Below are 27,597 nucleotides of genomic sequence, written 5' to 3' on the forward strand. Positions count from 1 at the left end.
AGGCTTCAAGCAAGAGTGAAGAGGTGAGAGCAGATGGACAGATGACCGCAGGGAGGGGTTACCATGGGCCTGCCCTCTGCCACCAGGTGAACGAGTCCTGGACCCTGGAGAACTGCATGGTGGCCAGGTGTGAAGGTGACAACCACATTGTCCTGCTGGAACCGAAGCCCGTGGCCAACATCACCTGCGTGAACGAGCGTCTTCCCGTCAAAGTGTGGGACACAAGCGAGCCCTGTGACTACCATTATGAGTGTGAATGTGAGCGAACGGGGCTGGTGCTGGAGGAGGGTCCGCGGGTGCTGAGGACGCTAGTGTGGCCTCGTGTTCCACTTCGGGAGGTAGAAGCCCCCTGCGGGTGGCCCGGGTGTGTGCACCTGTCAGTGCAGAAGGACCCACACCCATAGTCCGTAACCTGAGCTGGAAGTGCAAACGTCTCCAGAGGCCCCGTCACGACTGGGCACGGCTGTCCGTGAGACTCAGTGGGCTGAATAGAAAGCTGGGGATTTTGAGACATTAAGGATGAAAATGGGAGCTCAGATGTGCAAGTTTCCTGGGGGCTGCATGTGACCCTCACTGCAGGGGTGATTGTGCTGAGCGCACTGGGCTGCCCAATAATTCACAATAATCAGCTTCCCTTTTCTGCACACCTACTTCACACAGGACACTGCGTGTGCTTCGCTTGCCCCCACCCTAGGAGGGGCGTGTACCACGGTTATCCCTGGTATATTACTTTCTCGTGGCTGCTGTAGCAAATTACCAAACCAGATGGCCTAAAACTACAGGAATGCATTCTCCCCCAGTTCTGGAGGGCAGGGTCTGCAATGACAAGGGAAGATGCTCCCTCACGTCTTCCAGCTTCTGGCGGCTCCTCGTTCCAAAGACCGCCGCCCCTGCACGCTCAGCCTCTGCCTTCATCTTTGCCTGGCCTCTCTGTGTCTCTCAGTGTCTCCTCTTTTCTTCTCAGGACACTTGACTTTGGGCTTGTGGCTTACTCGAAATCAGGGTGCTCTCATCTCGAGACCCTGATTGTACCCACCTCTGCAAAGATCCTTTTTCCAAATGAGGCCGCGTTCTCTCAGTCCCAGGGAAACGTAACTTTGGGAAGACCACCACTGTACCCACTCTCTACACCCACCCATTTCAGGAAGGTGGCCGCTGAGGCCTGTCCGGAGCTGAGCTGAGCTGGGCTGGGTTGGCAGTTATCAAAAGTAGCTGACTGGGACAACAAGCTGAAATGAAAGTAATGGCCAGGTGCTGGTCGCTTGCTGTGGTGCTGTAGGCACGAGACTAAACCGCGGACCGCGCCGGTCGCCCCCCTGCTCCAGTTCCCACCAGGGGACAGCGTTGCTGGGTGCAGCCAGTGTCGTGCCCACGCAGTCAGGAGCAAAGGGCCCCGGGGGGGGGGGGTAGGGGGGAGAAGGGTGCTGAGCACTGAGCCCTGGGCCAGACTCTGCCGCAGCATCTAGGGAGGTGGCAGGGCCTGGGCCAGGAAGGCAGATTTGTGCAAAAGCATCCCAGCAGGACCTGGCTTCATGACAGCCTAGGGTCGCGACCAGAAGTTCAGCTAGGAGCTGGGCTCCTCGGGGCCCAGAGGGGCTGGCCAAGGACCTACAGGGCGGGGCCCGGGGGGCTCTGGAGGACGCTGCCGCTGGGCGTGGGGGCGGCAGACCCCGCAGCGGCCCCCCACTTCTCTGCAGGCTCCTGCAGCGTGTGGGGTGAGTCTCACTACTCCACGTTCGACGGGACCTCCTACTCCTTCTCGGACAACTGCACCCACGTGCTGCTGCGGGAGGTCCGTCCACGCCACGGCAACCTGAGCGTCCTCCTGGACAAGCAGCACTGCGCGGCCGCCGCAGGCTCCGCCCCCTGCCCCCGCGCTGTCCTCATCTTCTACGCGTCCACAGAGATCGTGCTTACCACCACCAACGCCCGCGGGGCCCTGGACGGTCTGGTGGGTCCCAGCAACAGCCGGGGACGGGGTGGGGGCAGGCAGTGGGGAGGAGAGGGGGTGGACACAGGGGGCACAGCTCCGGGCACACCCTGGGTGCCAAGGGAGGCTGGGCTGCAGGGCCCTGCGGGGGTGCAGAGGGAGACCCGGGGGCAAGGAGACTGCACAAGGGAGGAGGGACAGACGGGAGATGGGGGACAGACAGGAGACGGGGGACAGATGGGAGATGGGGGACAGACAGGAGATGGGGGACAGATGGGAGATAGGGGACAGATGGGAGACGGGGGACAGACGGGAGACGGGGTCAGACGCGAGACGGGGGACAGGGCCTTGCAGCTACTGGAGAACAGATTCCCAGAGCAGGGGCCTCCAGCTGCAGGGAGACCCCTCCCCCCCAGCCAAGAGCAGCTCAGGAAGCTCACAAAGCAGCCAAGAAGCCTCGAGCAGGGGCCCAGGGGCGCCTTCTTGGCAGCCCCGCCCACACCACCCCCAGGCTCACCTTCTGGGGATACAGTGTAGGGCTTGTGCCAGCTCGGGTTCAGCTTGACCACAGCGGGGCGCTGGGGACCCCAAGACCAGACCCTCGGAGAGGAGCAAGGAGGGGAGCCCACCAACCACCTGGCGGTCTTGCGCCCAGCTCAGCCGGCTCAGGAGGCGCACCCAGAATGCCCCAGGGCCCTGCTGCGGGCGTGAGTGCGCAGAGACAGCAGGGCGCACCCCACCCCGTGGTGGGGCCAGCGCCCCAGGGCGGCACGCACGCAGTAACGGGTCTCCCCACGATGCTCCCCCAGGTCCTGTTCAACCGAGAGCCCGTGGGCCAGGGCTTCAGCCAGGATGGTGTGACCGTGTCCGTGTCGGCGGGAGCGGCCATGGCTGTGGACATCCCGGCCATCGGCGCCCACGTGTCTTTCAATGGGCACGTCTTCCAGGCCCGGCTGGCCTACAGCTACTTTGGCCACAACACGGAGGGCCAGTGCGGTGAGTGGGGCAGGCCGCGGGCAGGCGGTGGAAGTGGGGAAGGGACCCACGTGCCGCCCTGGACGCCAGCTTCGTCCCACCTGCTGACCCCAGAGGGGTGGGTGTGGCCCCAGCCCCTGCCCGGACCCACATCGTGGCCCAGTGGGGACACAGCCCAGTGGGGACACAGCCTGGTGGGGCTGCCCTCAGCCTCAGGAAGGGGGGCCCTAAGACCCAGTGGCCACAACAGACATCCTGGGGGACTGTCCTGGCCTGACCGGCCCAGCTGTGACCCCCGCACTCCCGCCCCAGGTACCTGCACCAACAACCGGAGGGACGACTGTCGCCGGCCAGATGGCAGCTTGGCCCCCAGCTGCCAGGACATGGCCCAGCACTGGCTGGTCCCCGAGAGCAGCAGGGAGGGCTGCGCCGCCCCAACCCAGCCACCCCCGACGGCCAGCACCCAGCCCTCCACGTCCACCACGCCTGGCACCCCCACTTGCCCCCCCGCACCCATCTGCCAACTGCTTCTGAGCCCGTAAGTCCCTCACCTGTGGGCTTGGTGGGCCTGGGATGCAACCCCCACCGGCGTCCCTGTGAGCCCGGGGCTGGGGCGTGCACCCCTTCTGACAGCCATTGCACCCAGGGTCTTCGCGGAGTGCCACGCCCTCGTCCCCCCTGGTCAGTTCCTCAGCGCCTGCCTCAGCGACAGCTGCCAGGACAGGACCCCCCCAGCACCCTGCCAGAGCCTGGAGGCCTACGCCGCGCTCTGCCGCGCCCGGGGCATCTGCAGCGCCTGGAGGAATGCCACGGAGGGGCTCTGCGGTGAGTGGGGGCCACGGGGGGCTCTGCGGTGAGTGGGGGCCACGGGGGGCTCTGTGGTGAGTGGGGGCCACGGGGGGCTCTGCGGTGAGTGGGGGCCACGGGGGGCTGTGTGGTGAGTGGGGGCCACGGGGGGCTCTGCGGTGAGTGGGGGCCACGGGGGGCTGTGTGGTGAGTGGGGGCCACGGGGGGCTCTGTGGTGAGTGGGGGCCACGGGGGGCTCTGCGGTGAGTGGGGGCCACGGGGGGCTGTGTGGTGAGTGGGGGCCACGAGGGGCTGTGTGGTGAGTGGGAGGGACAGCAGGCTGTGTGGTGTGGGGGGACACGGGGGGCTGTGCGGTGAGGGGGTCTTGGGGGACCCACAGTGGTGGGTCTAAGGCCTGCCCCCTGTACACAGACCTCCCCTGCCCACCCGACAAGGTGTACAAGCCGTGCGGCCCCATGCAGCCTACAACCTGTGACTTCAGGTGAGTGTCAGTGGGGACAGCAGGTGGGGACATCAGGTGCCATGGGCGTTCTCAGGCACCCCAGTACTGCCTGAAGGGCCCTAGAGGAAGGCCTGGGTCCCAGAGCCAGAGGCTGGGAACCCTGAGCTTTCTGGGGTGCCACCTCCCTACCCCCAGCAATTCCCAGGGCCTCTGGGCCAAGGGACTCCCTGATGCGCCCCGGCCAGCAGCAGCGATGAGTAAACAGCCCCAGGGGCTCCTGTTCCCAGGAGCAGCTGCCCTCGCCCACTCTGTTCCCAGAGTGACATGCAGCCAACCCTGGCCAACCACCCCGCTGCCCTCCCCACTCACTCCTGCCGTCCCCACCCCTGCCCTCCTCCCTCCCCCTTGGGGCAGCACAGGCCACCCGGGCCCACGCAGGTCCGGCTGACATGGGCAGCTGGCTGGGAGCCTTTCCGGGGGCTCCCAGGACCGTCCCTCTGGCCTTGCAGGAGCCAGCGCCCGCTGGCGGAGCGGCAGGTGGAAGGCTGCTTCTGCCCCGACAACACGGTGCTGTTCAACTCCTACACGGACGTCTGCGTGCCCCAGTGCCGTAAGCACCGCCCCGCCTGCGTCTCTACCGCGTTCCTGCCTCTGAGCGCGGCGCGCTGCCCACCCCGGCCCCCTCCTCGATGACCCTGCCAGTCCCCAGGGGCTTGTCTGGGGCAGGGGCGGCAGGCGGCCACACCCACGTCCGAGAACGGGTTTGGGGTTTCGGGACGGTTCCACCGGCCTTGGATGGGCCACCAGACCCGAACCCCAGCCTCCTGGGTAACCCTTTTCTCCTCTCCCTACAGCCTGCGTGGGGCCGGACGGGTTCCCCAAATTCGTGAGTGGTTCCGCCGTCTCCTGTCCCCAAGCTCGGAGGCATTCGGGAGGGAAGTGGGCCCCCGGGTGCGGCCGGGACGCGGGACCTGACCTTGTCGTTGCAGGCGGGAGAGCGCTGGGTCAGCGACTGCCAGGCCTGCGTGTGCGACGCGGCCACGGTGTCCGTGCGATGCGAGCCCCTGCAGTGCCCCGACCCCGCCACGCCCCCCGAGTGCGGCCGCCCGGGCTTCGTGAGCATCCGCAGGCCCCGCACCGACAGCCCCTGCTGCCCAGAGACTCTGTGCGGTGAGCCCCGCGCTCCAGGCGGAGGGGACCGAGAGCCGAGGAGGCGCGCCCCGGGCTCCGCGGTGGAGGGTGTGGGGCCTGGGGCGGGGCCGAGGTCAGGGCTGGGGCGGGGCCTGATTGGGGGCGGGGCCTGGATGGAACGGGGGCGGGGCAGCTTCTGCCCGTTCGGCTGGGTGCGCAGGCTGCCACGCACCGCAGGGACTTGGGGTGGAAGAGGAGTTGACAAAGAAAGGGCAGGCACGGGCTGGGGCAGTGCCCATGGAACAGCCTCCGCACCGGGGACCCTCCGGGGTGGGGAGGGCGAGACGAAGGGGACGGCCTCTGTCTGCAGTCTGCAACGTGACCACCTGCGAAGAGGAGCCACCCGAGTGTGAGCCAGAACAGGAGCTGACCCGCACCCAGGAGGAGGGCGCCTGCTGCCCCACCTTCAACTGCAGTGAGTGCGGCTGGGGCGCCCCACGGCTGGGTCTCCTGGGTCTGGGGATCTGCTGGAATAGAGTCGGGTTAGGGGCTCAACCTGCCCTCTCCTTTCAGGACCTAAACTGTGCACATACAACGGGACCGTCTATGGGGTAAGGGCTTGGGGCGCCCCCCACTCCCCGTGGGGCAGCTCTGGGCATCTCCTACCCCCCGGCCCAGGAGCCCAGTCCCAGGGTGGGCACCCTGTGTGGGTATCTGTGGGTCGCCACCTGCCCACGCGGGATAGGGTGGGGGGTAGGGTGGGGGGGTGGAGTGGGGAACATTTGTAGGACCTGGGCCTTCCGCCCCTGAGCCCCCACCCCCACCCCACCCTACAGCCTGGGCACCCCTCCTTCCCCCAGGGGGGCCAGCAGACGGACTTCAAGGCCTTCGAATCCGCCGGGCCCTCAGCTCCACGTGGGGAAACATAGACGGGACACCAGGGTGGGGTACAAGGGGTGGGAAATGAGGTGGGACACATGGGGGCATGGGGGGACACGGGGTGTCACCTTCATTTGGGAACTGTGCAGGGCTGTATCTGTCCCCAGCAGTGTCTTCCCGGCAAGAGCCGAGGAGAAAACGCTCTCAGGGGCCCCTCCTGGTTGCCCCTGGGACCCTGACTCTGGCAGGAACTGTGGTGGGCTGGGAGCATTTCCACAGTCCGTGGAGGAAGGGAGAAGCCACCCTCTGTGGCTGGCCTCCTCGGCCCTGCCCCCCAGTCCCTCAGTGCACCCTCCCCGTAGGTGGGTGCCACCTTCCCGTCCGTTGAACCCTGCCACACCTGCACCTGCCTGCCTGTGCTCAGCGCCGGCACACAGGACCCAACCGTGCAGTGCCAAGAGGACACCTGCAACACCACCTGCCCTCAGGTGGGGCCTTGTGCACCTGCCCAGCGGCAGCGTCTGCTCCTGGGCTGCCGGGGTGGGGGGGTGGTGGTGGTGGTGGCTGGTTTCCGTAAGGAGATGGCGGTCACCACGGCGGGAATACGGGAGGGGCGATCAGACTGCACATGTTGAGGGACTGGCAAGCCCCCAGCGCGGGATTCTTGTTAAATGCCAGCCCAGTGCCCGTCCTGAGCTGCACAGAGCTTGGCATGCGGGCGAGGGGCGGGGCTCCAAGAGGGAGGCGCAGCCCTCGGGGCGCTGGTGGCAGCGAGACCCGGTGACCCCGAGTCCAGGGTCTGAGAGCCCCGGGCTGTAGACGCTGCAGGCCCTGAGACCAAGGAGCGTGAGGGGGGAGGGGCGTACGGGGCCCCCTCGGGCCGCTGGAGGAGGGGGTGGGGCCAGGGGCGGAGGAGAGGATTGGGAGAAAGCGCCGGGAGCCAGGAGCGGTGAGGCCGGCGGGAAGCTGCAGGTCAGGCGAGGTCAGGTGACCACCCAGCCGCGGGCGCTGGGGGGGGCGGGGGCCTGGGGTGGGCACCGAGGCCGCTCCTGTCCTGTCCCCACAGGGCTTCGAGTACGCTAGGGCGCCGGGGCGGTGCTGCGGGGAGTGCGCGCCCACCTCCTGCCTGGCGCCCGACGGCCAGCGCGTCCAGGTGAGTGGGAGACCCCACCCCGGCCCCCTCGGGCCTACGCGTTGATCCCAGAGCAGCCTCGACTTCCCGCTTACCTTTCAGCCCAACGACACCTGGGGCGGGGGCCACCGCGGGGACAACTGCACCGAGTACCGCTGCGAGGTCGCCTCCGGGCTCCACGTGCTGATCCCACAACCCCCGTCTTGCCCGGATGTGTCGGGCTGCCGGGTGAGCGCCCCCTGCTCGGCCCCCGCCTGCCCCCCGCCCCTCCTCGTGTGCGGTCCCCGGAGCCCCGCCCCCGACCCGCCCTCTCAGCTCGCCCCCGCCCCTCCTCGCGTGCGGTCCCCGGAGGCCCCGCCCCGCCCTCTCAGCCCGCCCCGCCCCTCCTCGGGTTCGGTACCCGGAGGCCCCGCCCCCCGCCCCGCCCTCTCAGCCCGCTCCCGCCCCTCCTCGTGTGCTGTCCCCGGAGCCCCGCCCCCTCCCCGCCCCCTCAACCAGCCCCCGCCCCTCCTCGGGTTCGGTCCCCGGAGGCCCCGCCCCTTCCCCGCCCTCTCAGCCCGCCCCGCCCCTCCTCGGGTTCGGTACCCGGAGGCCCCGCCCCCGCCCCGCCCTCTCAGCCCGCCCCCCGCCCCTCCTCGGGTTCGGTCCCCGGAGGCCCCGCCCCTGCCCCGCCCTCTCAGCCCGCCCCCGCCCCTCCTCGGGTTCGGTCCCCGGAGCCCCGCCCCCGCCCCGCCCCCTCAGCCCGCCCCGGCCCGCCTGACCCCGGCCCCTCGTCCTGGCCGCTGCAGGGAATCCTCACGAAAACCGGATGCTGCTACTCCTGTGAGGAAGTAGGTAAGTCGAGGCCGGCCAGGACGGTCGCCCCCAGCACTTCTCCGCAACGGGGGTGGGTCTAGGCAGCAGGGAGACCCCAGCCCCCCATAGAACCGCTCTGGGCGGGCAGCAGGGCTCCGCGGGGGCGTGACGGGGTGGCCTCTGCATCCGCCTCTGCCCCCCCAGACGACTGCCAGGTCCACGTCAGCAGAATCGTCCTGCGGCGCCGTGGCTGTGCCACCGAGGGCCCGGTCAACGTGACCTTCTGTGAAGGCTCCTGCCCCGGAGTGGCCAGGTGCGTGGGGGTGCCCTGCCCCTCCCCTGGGCGGCCACTGCTGAGGCTCCTCTCTCTGGGCAGGGCGGCCAGCCACCTCAGGCGGAGGGTCAGCAGCCAAAGTCCTGCCCAGCCCCACCTCCCGCAGGCCTGCAGTGCCCACTGGACCAGAAGCCTCCTCCTGCTCCTGCAGGAAGGGGAAGGGGCACCCGGCAGGGGTCGGCTCTCCTGCTGTGCGTAGGGCTAGGAGCTCCCAGTGACCAGAGCTGGCCGGGGACATGGCAGCCAGGCACCCACGTCTAGAGCCCCGGAGTGGGGGCAGTGTCCCCTGTGTGAGGGCACGTGGGCTCTTCGGGGGCAGACCGCGGCCTGAGACCCCAGCCCACCCACAGTGCCCAAGCTGAGCCAGCTGTGAGCAGGAGCTGCAGGAGACCAAGAGCCCGTGGGCGGGGAGGGCTGGCCTGGGCCCAGGGCAGACCCGCAGGGCTGTGAGGGGCAAAGGTCAGCGAGACTGGTGGGGGGAGTGGGGCTTGGGGCCCGGGAGGGTGGGCCATAGAGGACAGGGCAGGCTCCAGAGCGTGCCTGACCCCAGAGAGCCGATGGAGCCCAGGAGGGGGCTGCCCGCTCCCCAGGCCCGAGGTCCTAGCATGGTGAGTGACCACTGCCGCTCAAGGAGAAGCCCCCGCAGGGGCAGAAGCCACCCCTGAGGCCTCCTGCTCTGCGCCGGCAGGTACTCCATGGAGGCCCAGACCATGCAGCGCCACTGCACCTGCTGCCGGGAGACACGGGCCCACGAGGAGGCAGTGATGATGCGGTGCCCAGACGGCACGCAGCTGCAGCACACCTACACCCATGTGGACGAGTGTGCCTGCGAGGCCTCCTGCGCTCCCACCCCTGCCGCACCCCAAGACACCCTGCAGTTCCTCGTGTAGCAGGCATCGCTGACTGAGGGCCTCCTATCCCCCATCCTGTGCGCCCTCCTGAACTAGAACCAGAACCTGCCTTTGCCATCACAAAGCCTGAGGCGGGCCTGCTCCATGAGTGGTCCTTAACTTTCCATGGCTCCCACTGTCCTGCCCCCCTCTGCCGGCCATGTTGGTGAAGCTGGTTTCCAGGAGGGTGGGCTTGAGGGGGCTCCAGGCAGGGCCTCGCCCTCCCCCGAGATGTCACAGCCCCTCCTGTCCCACCTTGCCCCCTCCTGCTGTTGGAGGGACACCTCCAGGCAAACCTGAGCATGTGCCCCTGCACCCCTGTGCCTGCTGCAGGCTTGGGTGCCCTGGCTGACCGCCAAGCGCCGTGGAGCAGACTGAGGCCTGTCCACACTGGTGGCTGTCACCCAGGAACTGTGTCTCCGTAAGGTGGCTGCCCTAAACCCGTCTGGGCCAGTGCCTGCTGTAGGGGAGCCTGGGGCCAGGTGGCCAAGGGCTGGGCCAGAGAGGTTGCACACCAGCACCCCTCTTCTCACCAGCCCTGATTTTGCAAATAAAGTCTCAGCATCGTGGATACTTCCTGGTCCTGTGTCTTTCCTGCCAGCTGTGGCCCACCCAGGGCCCTGCTCCCCCCAGGTGGTCCGGCACCTCTGGGGCCTCATGTGGGCCCAGCAGGGACTGAGGCTGTAGAGGACCCCCCGGGAGAGACAGAGTTGGGACAGGGAGGCCGCTCATGTGGGCCAAGCCCTTGGGGCTCTGGGGTGGACTGGGGCCCTGGGTGGACACCCAGGGTGTGGCTATCAGGGACCAGAAGCCACCCCGGGAGTTGTTTCCTAAGGAAATGGTTCCGAGGCAGAGCAGCTGGGCAGACAAATGGGACGTGGGGGAGCCCAGTTGTTGGTGCCAGGAACAGCTACCGCTGCAGGGCTTGGGGGGCCAGCCAGGAAGAAGGGGCTGTCCTGGTGTTGATCTGACTCCGAGGTCACAGTTAGCAGGTGCTGGGACCCCCGAGGGGCTACAGCTTCACCCCCACCTGCCCCGCCCATCCTGTTATCACTGCTTCTGGCACTTCTCACATGTCACAGCTGCATGTTTGGTCATCTCCACCTAGCCACGAGCAGGGATTTTTTCTTCCCATCCCTTTATCCAAAGAGCAGAGAACAACCTGCCCATAGTAAGGGGATCCGAGGGGCTGGCAGGTCTTGGGGTGCTGGGCAGCTGCATGTACAGGCCTGGCATACCCATGTTCACTACCCCCCCGAGGTGGGGGCACCCCAGCAGCAGAAAGAGGAGGAATGTCCTCCCAAGGGGAGGGGGCAGGGACAGGCCAGGCTACAGGCTCTGAGGCGTCTGCCCTCAGGCGCAGGCCCGTTCTACCTGGGGAACAGCAGCAAGAACCCCAGTCCGTTCCCGGGTACCCCCTCCCCTGCTGCCCCGCGGGCCTGGGGTGCAGGGGCAGGGCCTGCATTCGCCCTGGGGCCACCTCCAGGGCTCCAGTCAGGGCAGCCTGCATCAGGGCTGGCCCCAACCTGGATGGGCCATGGGGGCTCGGCCTCTGTAAGCTGACCCTGCGTCTCAGCGTCCCGTTTTCTGTAGCTGTGGCCAGGCCCCACCTGGACCTGGGCCTTTGTTAGCTCACATGGAAGATGGCAGGGCTTCCATGACCCCTGCCGCCCTCCCAGCACGGCCATTCACTTCACCCGTTCGCCACTTGCAGAGTTTCAGTGGATTTCCACCGTGTATGGACCATGAGTATCCCGTGGGCACAGGCTAGAGCTCACAGATGTGGTGTACCAGTCCTGACAACAACCCAATGCAATGTGCGCTATTATTTCCCCCAGTTTACAGAAGAGAAAACTGAGGCACAAGGAGATGAACAGACCTCCTGGGTCATACAGTTAGTGCAAAGCTGGGACTCGGGTTCACCTTTCAAACCAAACTCCACCAGTGTCCTAGAGAAGATAACTACAAAATAAACGCAATGGATGGAAGAAAACAATGTTACTAAAACTTTAAATGCTTCTTAAAAAGGATTTCTGGCTTCCAGATGGAAAATTGTACTTATCTTTCCCCACAAACACAAAATCCATGACAATGACAGAAAGAAAATTTGAAATAGCAGCAACTGAAAACAAGGAAGTGAGTTATCCATAAACTGACAGACATCCTGAGAAGAAGGGTGTGAGAGGGGGCTGTGACCCCCAGAGCTTTCCTTACAGACAGGGAACATGCAGTGACAAAAATCACCAAACATCATGAAAAAGCTCAACAAAACAAAGAACATGCATCCAAGTGAACAGAAATAAAACAATTATTATTATTATTTTAATATTTAAGGGTAGGGAGGATGGATTCAGAAAATTCAACATTTTTCTAACATGAGCTCCAAAAGGAAAAAATAGAGAGAGCGGGAGAGGGGCAATCTTTGAATAGATAATAATAATTTTCCAGGACTGAAGACACAGACCAAAAGTACCCACTGCACACCAAGAAAGAGAAAGAAAAACAAATTCATTTCTAGATATTTGGTAGTGAGATTTTGGAATATCAAGGAAAATGAGAAAACTTCAAAGCTACCAGAAAGAAAAGGCAGTTAACTTACAAATAAGCAGTAAAGAGATCATTTGAGACCAAGATTGATATCAGGCTTCTCATCCACAATATTGAATGTAAAATGGTTATGGTATAACAGTTTCAAAGTGCTGATGGAAATTAACTTTGAGCATAGAATTCCATACCCAGCTAAACTATCATTAAAAGTAACAGTGAGGGGGCAAGCCACGGTGGCTCAGCAGGCAGAGTGTTCGCCTGCTATGCCAGAGGACCAGGGTTCGATTCCCAGTGCCTGCCCATGTAAAAAAAAGAAAAAAAATAAAATAAAAGTAACAGTGAGGAAAAGACATTTTCAACACACAGGACGAGAAATACCTCCTTCAAGCCCCTTCTGAAAGAGCCACTAAAGGAGTGTGAGGTCCAGGGAGAAGAAAAATAAACTCTATAGTAGCATGTAGCAGAAAGCAAACATCAACGCTAAGCTGAGAAATGGTAAATAGAGCATTATATCCGCATAAGAAACACACCTCTCAGAAGTCAACAGAGCAAGTACAGAAGTTCCTCATTTGAACGAGTCAAGTGTATCTGTATTTTCTTTCATGCTTAATGCTTTCTGGTCTTTTTTACAAGACGAAGAGTGTCTTCCAGGTTATTTTCTAAAAACTCCATAGTTTTGCCTTCCACCTTGAAATTCTGAACCAGCCTGGAGTGACGTTTGGATGTGGCATGACGCAGGGGTCTGATTCCATTTTATTTCACACGTTGGGCCCGTTTCCCAGTGTCCTGTACTGAAAGTCGGAGTGACCCTCTCACGGGTCAGTGCTCTGGGTCTCCGCCGCACTCCACTGAACTCATTTTGTCTTCTAACGACGAGAATAGTCTTCACAGTTTTGGTATGTGTTCTAGTTTGCTAGCTGCTGGAATGCAACACACCAGAGACGGATTGGCTTTTAATAAAAGGGGATTTATTTTGTTGGTTCTTCAGAGGAAAGGCAGCTAACTTTCCACTGAGGTTCTTTCTTACGTGGAAGGCACAGGATGGTCTCTGCTGGTCTTCTCTCCAGGCCCCTGGGTTCCAACAACTTTCCCTAGGGTGACTTCTTTCTGCATCTCCAAAGGCCTGGGCTGAGCTGCGAGTGCTGAGATGAGGAATGCCAAGCTGCTAGGCTGTGCTACGTTGCGATCTCTCATTTAAGCATCAGCCAATTAAGTCAAACGTCACGCATTGCAGCAGACACACCTCCTAGCCGACTGCAGATGTAATTGGCAACAGATGAGGTTCACGTACCATTGGCTTATGTCCGCAGCAACAAGACTAGGTATGCTCACCTGGCCAAGTTGACAACTGAATCTAACTAACACAGTATGTTTGGATAAATCTTCACACTTCTTTAACAAGAATACCTTGACTCTGTTTAGCGTTCTGGACTTCCATATAGCATTGAGAACAAACCTATCAAGTTTTACAAACCACCACCACCACCACAAAAACAGGACTTGTTGGATTTGTATTGGATTGCGTTGACTCTGTAAGTTAACTGGAGAGAAATCAACTATTTAGTGGATATTTCAACCTACGAACATTCTCCACTTATCCTGACGCCCTTCATTCCCCATCCCTCCATAGGAAAATCTGAACTAAAGCTCAAATTTGCCAGAATCACCTCTTTCCCTTATTATCTTTTCAGAAATTTTAGAGGAATTTTTTTTAACACATGCTAAAAACAAAACGAAACATATTTTAGCAGACGTTAATTTTTTAACACATGAGATCCAGCATTTTTGGTTTTTCCGGCGGGAGGGTATCAGTAGCCCTAACTGGGCATATTCCTGGAGAAAGATGAGAGGGCCCATCGGCCCTGAGATGCTGACTGTGACAACCTCTGCGCATCCCTGGAAGGAGCGCGTGGCACTGGTCTGGCCACACCGAGAGGCTCTGGAGTCTCCTCTAAGAGGCTGCGCCCCTGCAGGGTCCCTGTGGAGGACATGCCCAGCCAGGACAGCACGGCTGACCTCTGTGTGGGTCTGGGGAGAGCCGTCAGGAGTCCCCAGCCCCAGCAGGCGTGTCCACACACCTGGACCGACTTCCCTGCTGGACCGAAAGCCTGGCAAGGGCACAGGATGACGCTTCCTCTCTTGCACGGAGAGGCCCCCTGCACCAGCGTGCTCTCTCTTCCCAAGGCCGTGGACCGCGTTGCTAATGCCCACAGGCAGGATCCAGAGCAGGTGCTTTCAGACCAAAGCGTCTGCTGACCCCCAGCCCAGCCCCACCAAGACTCACTGCCCAGCACGGGCCCCAGGGACTCCACTCCCCTCACACTCCAGACATGTTCACCCTCACCCCCCAGCCCGGCCAGGCTCCAAGCCCCTGTCCCGTCCAGGTGGACTCCTGGCCCCTCGGCCTGGGCTCCCTCGGGCCTCCTCTGCTCTGTCACAGCCTGCCCTTGACCATCTGCTGACCCCTTGCTAGGGCCACAAGGCTGGGGGAAGGGGCCTTGTCCCGACCAAGAGCAGGAGAAGCCTCAGCGGCCACGGGCAGGACCTTCCCATTGGCCCCGAAGGAGCAGGCGGCTGGCCTGGGCTCCCTCCACTCTCACACTCCTCTCTCGAGGGCAGCTGCGGCTCACCCTGTTCCATCAGCTTCCTCTCACCCTGCCCCCAGGTCCCACCCACTGCCAGATCAGCACCGCGGTCACCCAGACAGCCACTCACCCAGATGGCCACAGGAGCACTCAGAAGCCAGGTGCGTACATCAAGGCAGAGAAGAAGTGACAGGATTTCCACGCTGAGTGAATGACTTTCCCATGATAACTTTTATAATTTTTCACTTTTCCATTTTCTCCTAGATAAGGGTTATTTGCTTTCATTTTGGCAACGCCTCAGTCAATGGGTGCTGAAGGTAATTTTCTCTCAATGACAATATTCTATAAGTAAGAAAAAAATAGGAGGATGCTTTGTATTGTGCTAATTTAGTGCTCTCCCCAAAATGCCTGCTGGCCAGGAGCTGATTTGGAGCAAGTGTGAGATCCTAATGAATTGGCTGTTTTTCATGTTATTGACTTAAGAAAACTTTAATGGAAAAAAACTAATCAATAAACGTATCACAATTAAAGCCTACAGACGCTGATTCACTTCGCTGTTGTTCTCACATCCTGGTACGACCTGCTCCCCTGCTCCGGCCGCCAGGAAATGCAGAGCTGCATTCTCTTCAGCCCAGCACTGGGGGAAGCCACACTTCTCCAGGTGTTACTCCCGTCTCCATACCTGGGTGCTTTACATTGGGAATATAAATTCATGGTTTCCTTCCACAAAAACAACAAACTTGCCACAGAAATCAACAATTTGAATAAATGCTTTGAAAATTATTTTCAAAAGTAAAAATTGAGAAGTTCGATCAATTGTTCAAAGATAACGATAATAAATCGGCTTCCGCCTTTCCAGGGGTGCACCCTGGGGCCCCAGGGCTCAGACTAGCAGAACCCTGACCCCAAGCTTTGGGGAAGGAGCCCCCTCCCTGGGCGCCCCCTCGGCATTTCCCAGGGTGATGTCAGCTGACCTGTGGTGCCGCCCCAGAGGTGGCAGTTCCCGGGTCCCACAGCCGTCACTGACCATCCATTTGCTCACTTAATACATGTGTACTGAGCATCTCTTACGCTGTGGGGATACAGGGGACCCCTGCTCTCGTGAGCTGATGTCCCACAGGCACCTGGGGCGGACAACTGGCGAGAACCCGGCAGTGTGGGCAGAGTGGGCCCAACAGGGAACAAAGCGGGGTGCAGGGCGGGATGCGGGGCGCAGGTGGCCCTGAGCGGGACGAGGCACGAGGCATGGGCGCGGGGCCAGCAGCTCGGGATACCAGGGGGCCCACACTCATCCTCTGGCCCTGCTCCCTCCTGGTGGCTGCTTTCAACCCGAGAGGCCTGAGAGTTACCAGCACCGGGCAGAAAGCGCCGAGGCATCTGTTCTCAGACGGTACAATCATGTCCACGGGGAACAGAACAGAACCCATGGAAAACCATCACAGACAAGACGAAAGCTAGGAAAGGAGGCAACGGGGCAGGTGGGAACCCCCCACAGAAGGCAGGGGCAGTGAGAAGATATGAGGGGCTAAAATGCCCACGACAGAGCAAAACAACAAAGCCTGGGCACAAACTTGGCTACACAAGACCTGAGCCTATATGAGGATTCATTCTTCAAAGACCCAGAGGCAGATGGGAATAAATGGAAAGACATAGAATTGTCTGGAAGGGAAGACTTGACATTGCAAACTGTCAAATTCCCCTAAGTTAACTTATAAATTAATTCCAATCATACTACCATCGGCTTTTTTTCCCCCAGTGCTAAACCAATCTATTGTACCCTTCTAAATTCAAACAAGGGACAGCAGCCAGAAGAGTGCCAGCCCTGCCCCTACAAACAGGGTGAAGGAGGCACACAGTTGACAGACTGACCAGTGCAAGAGGTCAGATGTCCAGTTACAGGCAGGAAGTCAGTATACAATGAAGGTGCTTCTTCTCTACAGGAATATGTTTCAAAAGGGCAAGTCCCAAGATCAAGGGCTCAGCCTATTAAATCGGTCGTCCCCACTGCTTGCAAGAATATCTAGAATTCCTCATGTTTTAATCCTTATTTTTGTTTGAGCCTTCATTCTAGACATTTCCCTGTACCTAGAGAGCCCTGGTGGTGAGCTGTGAGTTGGACAGAGGTTATGCTCAAACACCTCAAGCCCACAAGGCTTCCACATGAGAGTGGGTTGGAAACATTCCAAGCTTCAGCCAGTTTTCAAATCTGCCTTGGCTTTTACCTCCCATTTGGCTCTCCAGCCATCATGTATATACACATAGCTTCCCACGAGGCCAGGGGTGTGCGATGTGTGGAGAGCCTGTCTAGCCTTTCAATGACTCTTCCATTTCCAGGGTATCTTATTGAATTTCTGGCTGATGCACTCCTCATCCGAGCTGAGACTGCAACCTCAGCCTAGAAAAGATGAAAGTTTTCCTTGTTTCCTTCAAATTTGCCAATTGTAGCTGATATATCCATGGCTCTTCAAATCTCAAATTAAGTCCACACACGGCACTAGCAGAGCTACTGGTTTCCTCAGCTAGCCCCATACTGGTAAAACTCTCTCCAACCCAGCTAGGTGGGGGCAGAGAATAGCGGGGAGCAAGGATGGGGAGCAGCTCTTGGCAAGAGGACTCAGTCACTGCTGTTCTCACCCAAAACTGTAGCAAGTTTTCAGGAATAAATGCATCTCAAAGTGTTAAAAAAAAAAAAAAAGAATACTTAGCATTCCCCAGGTGGGGAAGTTTAATATTTTCCTATTTTCCCCAGTCCCTCAAGGAGGCTTTGAAAATGCTTTTTATTCTCTTCACCAATTACTCTAGGATACACTGATTAACACTAAAAATATAAATAAGTTCTTGCATGAGCTACTTCAAAGGTATGACTCTTGTACAGTGTATAATAGCAGGGTATGGGGGGAACTGCTATTGCATGCTATGGGCTGCTTTTTTTTCTTCTTATTTGAAATTTAAACATATATATATATATATATATATATATGCAGACATAGATGCATAAATGCTAGCAATTCTCTTCTTTAATTTTTTTTTATTGTACAGTGTAACACATATACAAAGCAAAGAAAGAAAAAAGGAATAGTTTTCAAAGCGCTCTTCAGCAAGTAGTTACGGGACAGATCCCACAGTTGCCGTGGGCTACCATACCATCCTCTCAGATCTTTCTTTCTAGCTGCTCCAGAACATTGGAGGCTAGAGGGAATAAATATTTCTTTACCACCACAATCGACTTTTTCTTTGTGAAAAATGACATATATACAAAAAAAAAAACCACAATAAATTTCAAAGCACATCAGAACAATTAGTTGTAGAACAGATTTCAGAGTTTGGTATGGGTTACAATTCTGCAATTTTAGGTTTTTACTTCTAGCTGTTCCAAGATATTGGATACTAAAAGAAATATCAATATAATGACTCAGTAGTCATACTTGTTAAACCCCACCTTCTCTGTATAACTCCACCATCACCTATGATCCTTCTCTCACTCTTTAGGGGAATTTGGGCTATGCCCATTCTAACTTTTTCATGTTGGAAAGGCCTATCGATGATATGAGGTAGGGGTATGAAACTAGCTGATGTTCTGGAGAGACTGGCCCCGCTAGGTTTAAGCACTTACCTGGTCCAGGGATCCATCTGGAGGTTGTAGGTTTCTGGAAAGTTTCCCTAGTGCATGGAACCTTTGTAGAATCTTATATATTGCCCTAGGTATGGGCTATGTTTAACAAGAAAACATCAACAGTACCACAGCAACACAAAGGGTAAATAATGGGGGGAGGGACAAGACTTATAGGGAGGTTTAGATTTTCTCTTTGGTGAAGGTATATTTATCAATTATTTTTCTCTTGAGAACAATGAAATTGTCTAAAATTGAGAGGGTTGACGCACTGTGGATTTTGGGCATTATGCATGATGCCTAATGAATGCAGGTGGCTGAAGGCTGCACTTACTGAGAAGTAGATTGGTAAACAGTGGTGTATACATATGAACAAATATTGTGCTGTTATAAAAAGGAATGCAGTTGTGAGGCATTGTGAATGAACCTATGGGACACTTTATGAGGCAAAATAAGCCAGAAACAAAAGAGCAAATATTGTATGATCTCATTTAGAAGATACTTCTAAGAATATTGGGGCCTAGATTGTAAGCTCTTATAGCAGCCACACTTAGTCCAGAGTGGTAATTGTTATTCTGGATCCTGAGAGGGTGTTTTATACATGCCTAGTATTTCGAGATAAGAATGAAGCCAATCAGGTTGGGATTAAGGTAATTCAGAATTCAGGGATAAGGAAGACACTGTATTTTAGAACTTCACCTACTCTATAAGACCAAAGGAAGAAAGGTCCATTTTGTCCAGGTTTCAATAGCACATAACCTAACTCAACCCATCTGGATAGGGCATTTAAACCACCAAACCCAGGGAGCCCAGAATAAGAAAGAGGTCCTTTACTCCTGTGTAGCTTAATGTAATGCCTGGATACATCACAAAGTATATTAAGTAGATAATCAAAAAGTATTGGCAAAGTCCCTTGAGGAAGGGGAGAAAAAATATGGAATTATTGCACTTTGCCACTGGGGAATCCCCTGATACTGTGTCCAACATTAGGGACACTCAGATCAATAGGATTTGCTCTTGATTTTGAGACTCACTTGTGTGAAGCTTATGTAGGTAGTGGAGGGTTAGCCTACCTCTAGGTATGCATAAGAGTTACTTCCAGGAAACCTCTGTTGTTGCTCAGATGTGGCTTCTCTCTCTCTCCCAGCCCAACTCTGCAAGTGAAACCATTGCCCTCCCTCCTACATGGGACGTGACGTCCAGGGGTGAAAGTCTCTCTGGCGGTGTGGGAGATGACTCCCAGGATGAGCCCTGGTACCATGGGATCAACAACACCATTCTGACCAAAAGGGGGAAAAATGTGTAACAAATAAGGTGTCAGTGGCTGAGAGAGTTCAAATAGAGTCAAGAGGTTACTCTTACACAAGCTTCAGCTAGACATTGCTACCTATCATAGTTTACCAAACCCCAACCAAAACCATTCCTGCTAACCCTAAAGAACACCTGGGGCCTTATCTGAGATTCTACAAAGGTTCCATGCACAATGATTACTTTCCAGAAACCTACAACCTCCAGATGGGTTCCTGGGCCAGATAAATCCTGAAACCCACAGGGGCCAGCCTTTCCAGAAAATCAGCTAGTTCCATCCCCTTATTCTATATTGTTGACAGTTCCTTCCAACATGAAAAAGTTAGAATGGGCATAGCCCAAATAACCCTAAAGAGTGGGAGAAAGTTCAAAGGAGATGGTGGAATTATACAGAGAAGGTCGGGTTTAACAAATGAGTATAATCGCTAAATCACTATATTGATATTTCTTTTAGTCTCCACTACCTTAGAGTAGCTAGCAGTAAAAACCTAAAATTGTAGAATTGTAACTCATACCAATCTGTTCTACAACTAACTGTTGTGGTATATTTTGAAATGTATTGCTTTTTTGTATATATGTTATTTTTCACAAAAAAGAAAAAAAAGTCGATTGTGAGGATGAATGCACAGCTGTATGATACTGTGAAAAACTGATTGTATACCCTGGATGATTCCATGGTATGTGAATATATATTATCAATAAAATTGCATTAAAACAAAAAAGAATTTAAGAGAAAAACTCAGGGTTGAAGATGCAATGAGAAAGAGACTAGTAATTCTTTCATGAATTATAACAAATGTATGGACACACAGATACAAGGTGCTAATAAAAGGGTGGTATACAGGAAAAAATATACCTAATGTAAAATATGGACAACAGTCCATAATAAACTTTCACCAGTTGTGACAAAGGTAACTACTGTTAAAAGCATGGCCTGATTATAAAAAAGTGCTATAATCAATCATAAAAAATGTTCCACACCAATACAAGGTGTTGGTGGTGGGATGGTAAATGGAAATCCAGTATTTTATGATTGTTCTGTAAACCTACAACTCCGCTAATAAAGTTAATAAGAAAAAACTCTAGGATAATTTCTATTACGGGGGGCGTTACACTTGTACAAATCAACAAGATTTCACGCCCTATTCAATGTTCCATACTATTATGGTGTTTGAATACACTGACCATACAAGTTAAATGAGTGTGCTACAGAAAAGATAAATTTTGCACCAAACAAACATCACTTCCTTTGGTCTCATGCAAAAATTGAAGTTTTAAAACACAGTCAGTAGCATCCTTTACCCTTTAGTCTGATTTACCTTAGTCCTAACCAGATCTGCTTCATTCGTAATTCTAAACTGGAGTCTGATTGCTCTTTCAGCTTTTTTTTTAGCAGTAGCTGTATAGGGTAATGCTGACTTTTGTAGCTACAGAACTCTAATTGTGAATCTTAGGTTCATACAGATACCCAGAATTCCAACAGCTCAGCATCTCTGAAATTAGGAATAACTGTTACATTTCAGGGATAGACGTGACTGCTGTAAGAGCGTACAATCATAAAGATACAACTTTTACAATGTTAATCATAAAGATATAACATTTCTCATTGTGACCATATGATTGTGAAAACCTTGTGTCTGATACTCCTTTTATCCAAGGTATGGACAGATGAGTAAAAACATATGAATAAAAAATAAATAACAGGGGGAATAAGGGGTAAAATAAATGTATAGATTGAAATACTAGTGGTCAATGAGAGGGAGGGTTAGGGGTATGGGTTCTATGAGTTTTTTCTTTTTTATTTCTTTCTCTGGAGCGATGCAAATGTTCCAAATTCATCATAGTGATGAATACACAACTATGTGATAATATTGTGAGCCACTGATTGTAATCATGTCAAGAATGTTTGTATGTTTGTTATTTACCATAAAAAATATATATATATGTGCTACATTGAGCTCTCTCATTTAAACAAACAAAATATATACATATATAAAAGAAGTTAGGGATATACAAGGTGGAAATATTTTAAAAGAAACAAATTGATACATCAATTATTTGTCTTGTCAGTATACTAATTTGACCCTACCCTAATTCCTAGCTATACTATTTTATATTGCTCTTTGTCCTACCATTTTTGCCTAATTATCTTAGATGGTGTTTATATTAATATTTCTTTAAAGCTGAAAGAAAAGGCAATGGAAATGTTTTCTCCAATGTCAAAAATAATATAAGCTCCTGGGAACTTACTATGGTACTGCCAGAGCTGTAGCTGAACCTGAAGAAATGGGGGGTGATTTCCTCTAGGAGATGGGCAGAAATTTTGCTCCATCTTGAAGGTAACTAAGCAAAGTTGGATCCACCCCAGTATTGTTAAACAGAATCAGACCAGAACTCGTCCCATAGAGCTGTGCCTTTCTGGCTTTGATATGTTTCACAAAGTCTGTTGCCATGAATGATTCAGAAGGTGGATTTTCCTCTGTGGATTCTAATTCACTTTTGGCAGGAGACAGCTAAAGCGGTCGTGTGCTGGTTTGAAAGGATGTACGTACCCTAGAAAAACCATGTTTTAATCCTAATCCCATTTGGTAAATACGGCCATTTCTTTTAATCCCTATTCAATACTGTATGTTTGGATCTGTAATTAGACCATCTCCCTGGAGATGTGATTTAATAAAGAGTGGTTGCTAAGCTCAATTAGGTGGAGGTGTGTCTCCACCCATTTGGGTGGGTCTTGATTAGTTTACTGAAATCCTATAAAAGAGGAAACATTTTGGAGAGAGATTTCTGAGAGAGAAGAATGACATAGTCACAAGAAGCAGAGTCCACTGGCAAGCGACCTTTGGAGATGAAGAAGGAAAACGCCTCCCAGGGAGCTTCATGAAACAGGAAGCCAGGAGAAGAAGCTAGCAGATGACACTGTGTTCACCATGTGCCTTTTCCAGATGAGAGTAACTCTGTGTTCGCCAGGTGCTTTCCACTTGAGAGAGAAACCCTGAACTTCATCGGCCTTCTTGAACCAAAGTATCTTTCCCTGGATGCCTTAGATTGGACATTTCTATAGACTTGTTTTAATTGGGACATTTTCTCAGCCTCAGAACTGTAAACTAGCAACTTATTAAATTCCCCTTTTAAAAGCCATTCCATTTCTGGAATATTGCATTCTGGCAGCTAGCAAACTAAACCAGGTGGTCTGCTCGATCAGAGCACAGAAAACTCTCCATTGCCTTCATTTTTTTTTTTTTTTTTTTTTTTTTTTTTTTTTTTTGGAAAGACAGAGAGAAGGAAGGAAGGATAGAAGGAAGGAAGGAAGGAAGAAAGGGAAACATTTTTAAACATTTTCTTGTTTTTTATTGTATTCTGTTTCTCCGTTTTTGTTACATGGGCTGGGGCCGGGAATCGAACCGAGGTCCTCCGGCATAGCAGGCAAGCACTTTGCCCGCTGAGCCACCGCGGCCCGCCCCATTGCCTTCATTTTTGAAGAATAATTTTGCCAGGCACAGAACCTGGGTTGACAGTTTCTTTCTATAAGGACTTAACTATGCTCTCATTGTCTCTGACCTCCATGGCTTCTGATGAGAGATCGGCTGAAAATGTCATTAGGGATCCCTCATATGTGACAAATTGCTTCTCTTCTGCCACTTTCAAAACCCTCTTGTTGTCTTTGGTTTTGACAATTTCTTCAGAGACTTAGATCTCTTAAGTCTACCCTGCATGGAGTTTGTTGAGCTTCCTGGATTTGTATAGTCATATCTTTCATCAGATTTTGGAAGTTTTGGGCCATTATTTCTTCAAGTGCTTTTCCTGCACCTTTCCCTCTCCCTTGTCCTTTTAGGACTCCAGTAATGTGAATGTTGGTGCACTTCATAGTTCCCACAGATCCCTCAGGCTCTGTTCATTTTTTCCTGTTATTTTTTCTTTCTACTCGCACTGGATAATTTCAATTGTCTTGTCTACAAGTTCGCTGATCTTTTCTTCTGCCTGTTCAAATCTGTGGTTGAATCCATCTGAGCTTTTTAATTGCATAACTTTAAAGCTCCAAAATTTGGGTCTTTCTCAATGTTTTCAAATTTCCTTTAGTTCTTTGTATATAGCACATTGAATGTATTTAAGGCAGTTGATCTGGTCTTTGACTAATAGTTTCAATGTATGAGCTCCTGAGGGGTGGTTTCTGGCAATTACTTTCTTCATATGAATGGGCCATACCTTCCTGTTTCTTTGTATGGTATTTTTTGTTGAGAACTGGACATTCTGAGTATGGTGCAGTTATTACTCTGAAAATCTATTTCTCTTTTTCCTGTGGAATTGCCAGGTTTTCTGGTGGTTGAGAGCTGGAGTCACCGATTTATAATTTTTCCAAACTGTTTTGCCACCAAATGGGGAATGGGAAGAGAAAAAAGAGAGAAGAAAGGCCCAGCCTCATTAAGCATCCTCTGTTGCTTTTCCCTGAGGGGGCGGGAATAGCAGCTGCCCTCAGAGCCACCCTCCCATCCCCAGCAATCTGAAGGAGCTGATCAAAAGCAGTGATGGGTGATGAGAACACACACTCTGACTGTGGGGAATTAAGTCCTTCTAGCCCACTCTGACACCAGCAAGCTGCACCAGGAACCCACACTGCAGTTTTCCCACAGCTGCCTCCCACAGCTGGAGGAGAGGGGATGGCAGTGTTGCATGGAGAGAGAAACACACTGGATTTACCACCATTTACCAGCCTCTTCTCCAGCTCTTCCCTGGATGTGGCACAGTGTTCCACGAGACTGCGGAGTCTCAAAATGGTTTAGTCAGGCCAGTTTTGCTAGAGGGACTGATTCCTGGGGCTTCCCACACCAACTGTCTTCCCACAATCCTCTCCCAAAGATTTAGATTTTTAACTACTGATTCAATTTATTTAGTTGTCCTAGGATTGCTTATGTATTTTCTTAGGAGTCAGTTTTAGTAAATTAAATTTTTTTTAGGAAATTGGCCATTTCATCTAATTTTTTCTTATGTACTGGCATGTATTTACTGGTATACCAGTTATGGCTCCCCTTTATTTCTCTATATTTTTAGTTGTGCTGTCACTCTTTTTACCTTGATCACTTATACCACAGATGCATATATTTAATGGATTTTTCAAAGACTCAATAAAGATCTTCTTGATTTTCTCTGATAGATATATTTTTTATTTCATCAAAATTTGCCCTTACTCTTGGCAACAGTGAAATTATCTAAAATTGAGAATGTTGATGGACTGTGGACTTTGGGCCCTCTACCTGATGCCCAATGAATGCAGGTGGCCGAAGGATGCACTAATGGAGAAGTAGATTGGCGAACGATGGCGTACACTTATGAACGAAGGTTGTGCTGCTACAAAAAGGAACAGTCGTGAGGCATGCAACGATGTGAATGAACATGCGGGACATCTGCTGAGACAAAATAAGCCAGAAACAAAAGAACAATGGGTGTGGTCTCCTTTAAGAAATGCTTATAAGAAAACAGGGGCCTAGACTGTAAGCTTTTAGAGCAGACACATTAAGTCCAGAGTGGTGATCATTATTTCTGGATTCTGAGAGGCTGTTTTATACATATAACCTGATATTTAGAGATAAGAGGAAAGCCGAACAGGTTGGGGTTAAAGTAATTCAGAACATAGGGGTAAGGAAGACAATGTCTATATTTTAGAACCACACACACTGTTTGAGACCAATGGAAGAAAGGTTCATTTGATCTGGAACTGAAATTTTCTGTAGCGCATAATCTAATTCAATCTATCTGTTAGCTCATTTGAACAAATGAAACAATGGGAGCACAGAATAAGAAAGAGGTCCTTTAATCCTGTATAGATTATTGTAATGCCTGGAAATATCCTAGAGTATACTAAGCAGATAATCAAAAAGTATTGGCAAAGTGCCCTGAGGGAGGGGAGGAAAATATGGAACTATTAGACCTTAGCATCAGGGAATCCCCTGATAGTGTGTCAAACTTTAGGGACACCCAAATCAATAGACCATGCCCTCGATCATGAGGCTTACTCTTGTAACGCTCATGTAGGTAGCGGAAAAGCTTAGACTACCTATATTCATGCCTTAGAGTTACTTCTGGAGGACTTCTGCTGCTGCTCGGATGTGGCCTCACTCTCTCTAAGACCAACTCTTCAAGTGAAATCAGTGCCCTCCCCCCTACGTGGGACATGACATCCGGGGGTGGAAGTCTCCCTGGCGACATGGGAGATGACTCCCAGGTATGAATCCAGACCTGGCACCGTGGGATCAACAATTCCATCCTGACCAAAAGGGAGAAAAGAAGTGTAATTAATAAAATATAAGCGGCAGAGAGTTCAAATAGAGTCGAGAGGCTTCTCTGGAGGTTGCTCTCATGCAACCTCTCTACCTATCATAACCTGCCAACCCCCAACCAGGACCATTCCAGCCAATCCTAAAGAACACCTAGGGCAATATATAAGATTCCACAAGGGTTCCATGCATTAGAGTAACTTTCCAGAAACCTACAACCTCCAGGTGGGTCCCTGGTCCAGATAAGTCCTGAAACCTAGCCCAGTCTCTCCAAAATATCAGATAACTCCATCTCCCTACCCCATATTAGTGACAGACCCTTTCAATATGAAAAATTTAGAGTTGCCATAGCCCAAACACTCCAAAGAGAGGGATGGAAAGATCAAAGATGATGATGGAGTTACACAGAGAAGATAGGATTTAACAAATGAATATGAATGCTGAATCATTAAACTGATATCTTTTTTAGTTTCCAGTATTTTAGAGCAGCTGGAAGTAATAACCTAAAATTGTGAAATTGTAACCCGTGTCAGGCTCTGAAATATGTTCTGTGACTGATTATGGTGCTGTACTTTGAAGTTTATAGCTTCTTAGTGTATATGTTATTTTTCACAAAAAAAAAGAAGGAAAAAAAGTTGATTGTGAAGAGGAAATACAAATGACCAAAAGGCACATGAAGAGATGCTCAATGTCCCTGGCCATTAGAGAAATGCAAATCAAAACCACGAGATATCATCTCACACCCACCAGAATGGCCATTATCAACAAAACAGAAAATGACAGGTGCTGGAGAGGATGTGGAGAAAGAGGCACACTTATTCACTGTTGGTGGGAATGTCAAATGGTGCAACCACTGTGGAAGGCAGTTTGGCGGTTCCTCAAAAAGATGCATATAGAATTGCCATATGACCCAGCAATACCATTGCTAGATATCTACTCAGAGGACTTAAGGGCAAAGACACAAACGGACATTTGCACACCAATGTTTATAGCAGCATTATTTACAATTGCAAGGAGATGGAAACAGCCAAAATGTCCATCAACAGATGAGTGGCTAAACAAACTGTGGTATATACATACGATGGAATATTATGCAGCTCTAAGACAGAATAAACTTATGAAGTATGTAACAACATGGATGGACCTTGAGGACATTATGCTGAGTGAGACTAGCCAAAAACTAAAGGACAAATACTGTATGGTCTCACTGATATGAATTGACATTAGTGAATAAACTTGGAATATTTTGTTGGTAACAGAGACCATCAGGAGATAGAAATGGGGTAAGATAGTGGGTAATTGCAGCTGAAGGGATACAGACTGTGCAACAGGACTGGATACAAAAACTCAGAAATGGACAGCACAATACTACCTAACTGTAATGTAATTATGTGAAAACACTGAATGAAGCTGCATGTGAGAATGATAGAGGGAGGAGGGCTGGGGACATAAATGAAATCAGAAAGAAAGATGTTAAAGATTGAGATGGTATAATCTAGGAATGCCTAGAGTGTATAATAATAGTGAAATGTCCAATGTACAAATTTTAAAAATGTTTTTGCATGAGGAAGAACAAAGGAATGTCATTATTGCAGGGTGCTGAAAATAGATGATAATTAATACTTTAAAATGTCACCTTATGTGTGAGACTAAAGCAAAAAATGTGTTACAAAATTTAGATTTTGACTAGAGCATTTCCTAATATAACTCATGTAGATAGTTTGATTGAATGTCATAAGTACTTGGAATCTCAGGTAGCACATGAGATTTTGTTGGTTTGTCCAGAGTGATGCCCCAATGAATCCCAGAGTGATTTGATCAGTGAGTGGAAAAGTATTTGCAAGCCCCCTTCAGGGAATGGTGAGAGTGGGGAGAAATTCAACTTCCCCAAGTTGAATTCTTGATATTCTCACAAGCAGTGTGGACAACCAAAGCTATAGGCTGAGCCCCCAGTCTTGGG

At 52.6% G+C, this 27,597-nt stretch overlaps 1 protein-coding gene across 1 annotated transcript in view; it reads left to right on the top strand.

Moving 5' to 3' along the window:
- Positions 1-9,881, top strand: part of MUC5B (mucin 5B, oligomeric mucus/gel-forming) — a 38,880-nt gene extending 28,999 nt beyond the window's left edge. Inside the window, exons 31-47 of the mRNA XM_077115195.1 lie at positions 87-258; positions 1,698-1,951; positions 2,740-2,926; positions 3,218-3,443; positions 3,552-3,730; positions 4,124-4,193; positions 4,664-4,764; positions 5,009-5,040; positions 5,144-5,324; positions 5,656-5,760; positions 5,859-5,896; positions 6,527-6,652; positions 7,231-7,317; positions 7,399-7,524; positions 8,085-8,130; positions 8,296-8,404; positions 9,114-9,881. Of these exons, the coding sequence (XP_076971310.1) occupies positions 87-258; positions 1,698-1,951; positions 2,740-2,926; positions 3,218-3,443; positions 3,552-3,730; positions 4,124-4,193; positions 4,664-4,764; positions 5,009-5,040; positions 5,144-5,324; positions 5,656-5,760; positions 5,859-5,896; positions 6,527-6,652; positions 7,231-7,317; positions 7,399-7,524; positions 8,085-8,130; positions 8,296-8,404; positions 9,114-9,315 (2,241 nt within the window). The 3' untranslated portion in view covers positions 9,316-9,881. The remainder of the gene's footprint in view (positions 1-86; positions 259-1,697; positions 1,952-2,739; positions 2,927-3,217; positions 3,444-3,551; positions 3,731-4,123; positions 4,194-4,663; positions 4,765-5,008; positions 5,041-5,143; positions 5,325-5,655; positions 5,761-5,858; positions 5,897-6,526; positions 6,653-7,230; positions 7,318-7,398; positions 7,525-8,084; positions 8,131-8,295; positions 8,405-9,113) is intronic.
- The last annotated feature ends 17,716 nt before the right edge of the window (positions 9,882-27,597 follow it).

Source organism: Tamandua tetradactyla, chromosome 9 (assembly GCF_023851605.1).
Source record: "Tamandua tetradactyla isolate mTamTet1 chromosome 9, mTamTet1.pri, whole genome shotgun sequence".
NCBI classification, from domain to species: domain Eukaryota; kingdom Metazoa; phylum Chordata; class Mammalia; order Pilosa; family Myrmecophagidae; genus Tamandua; species Tamandua tetradactyla.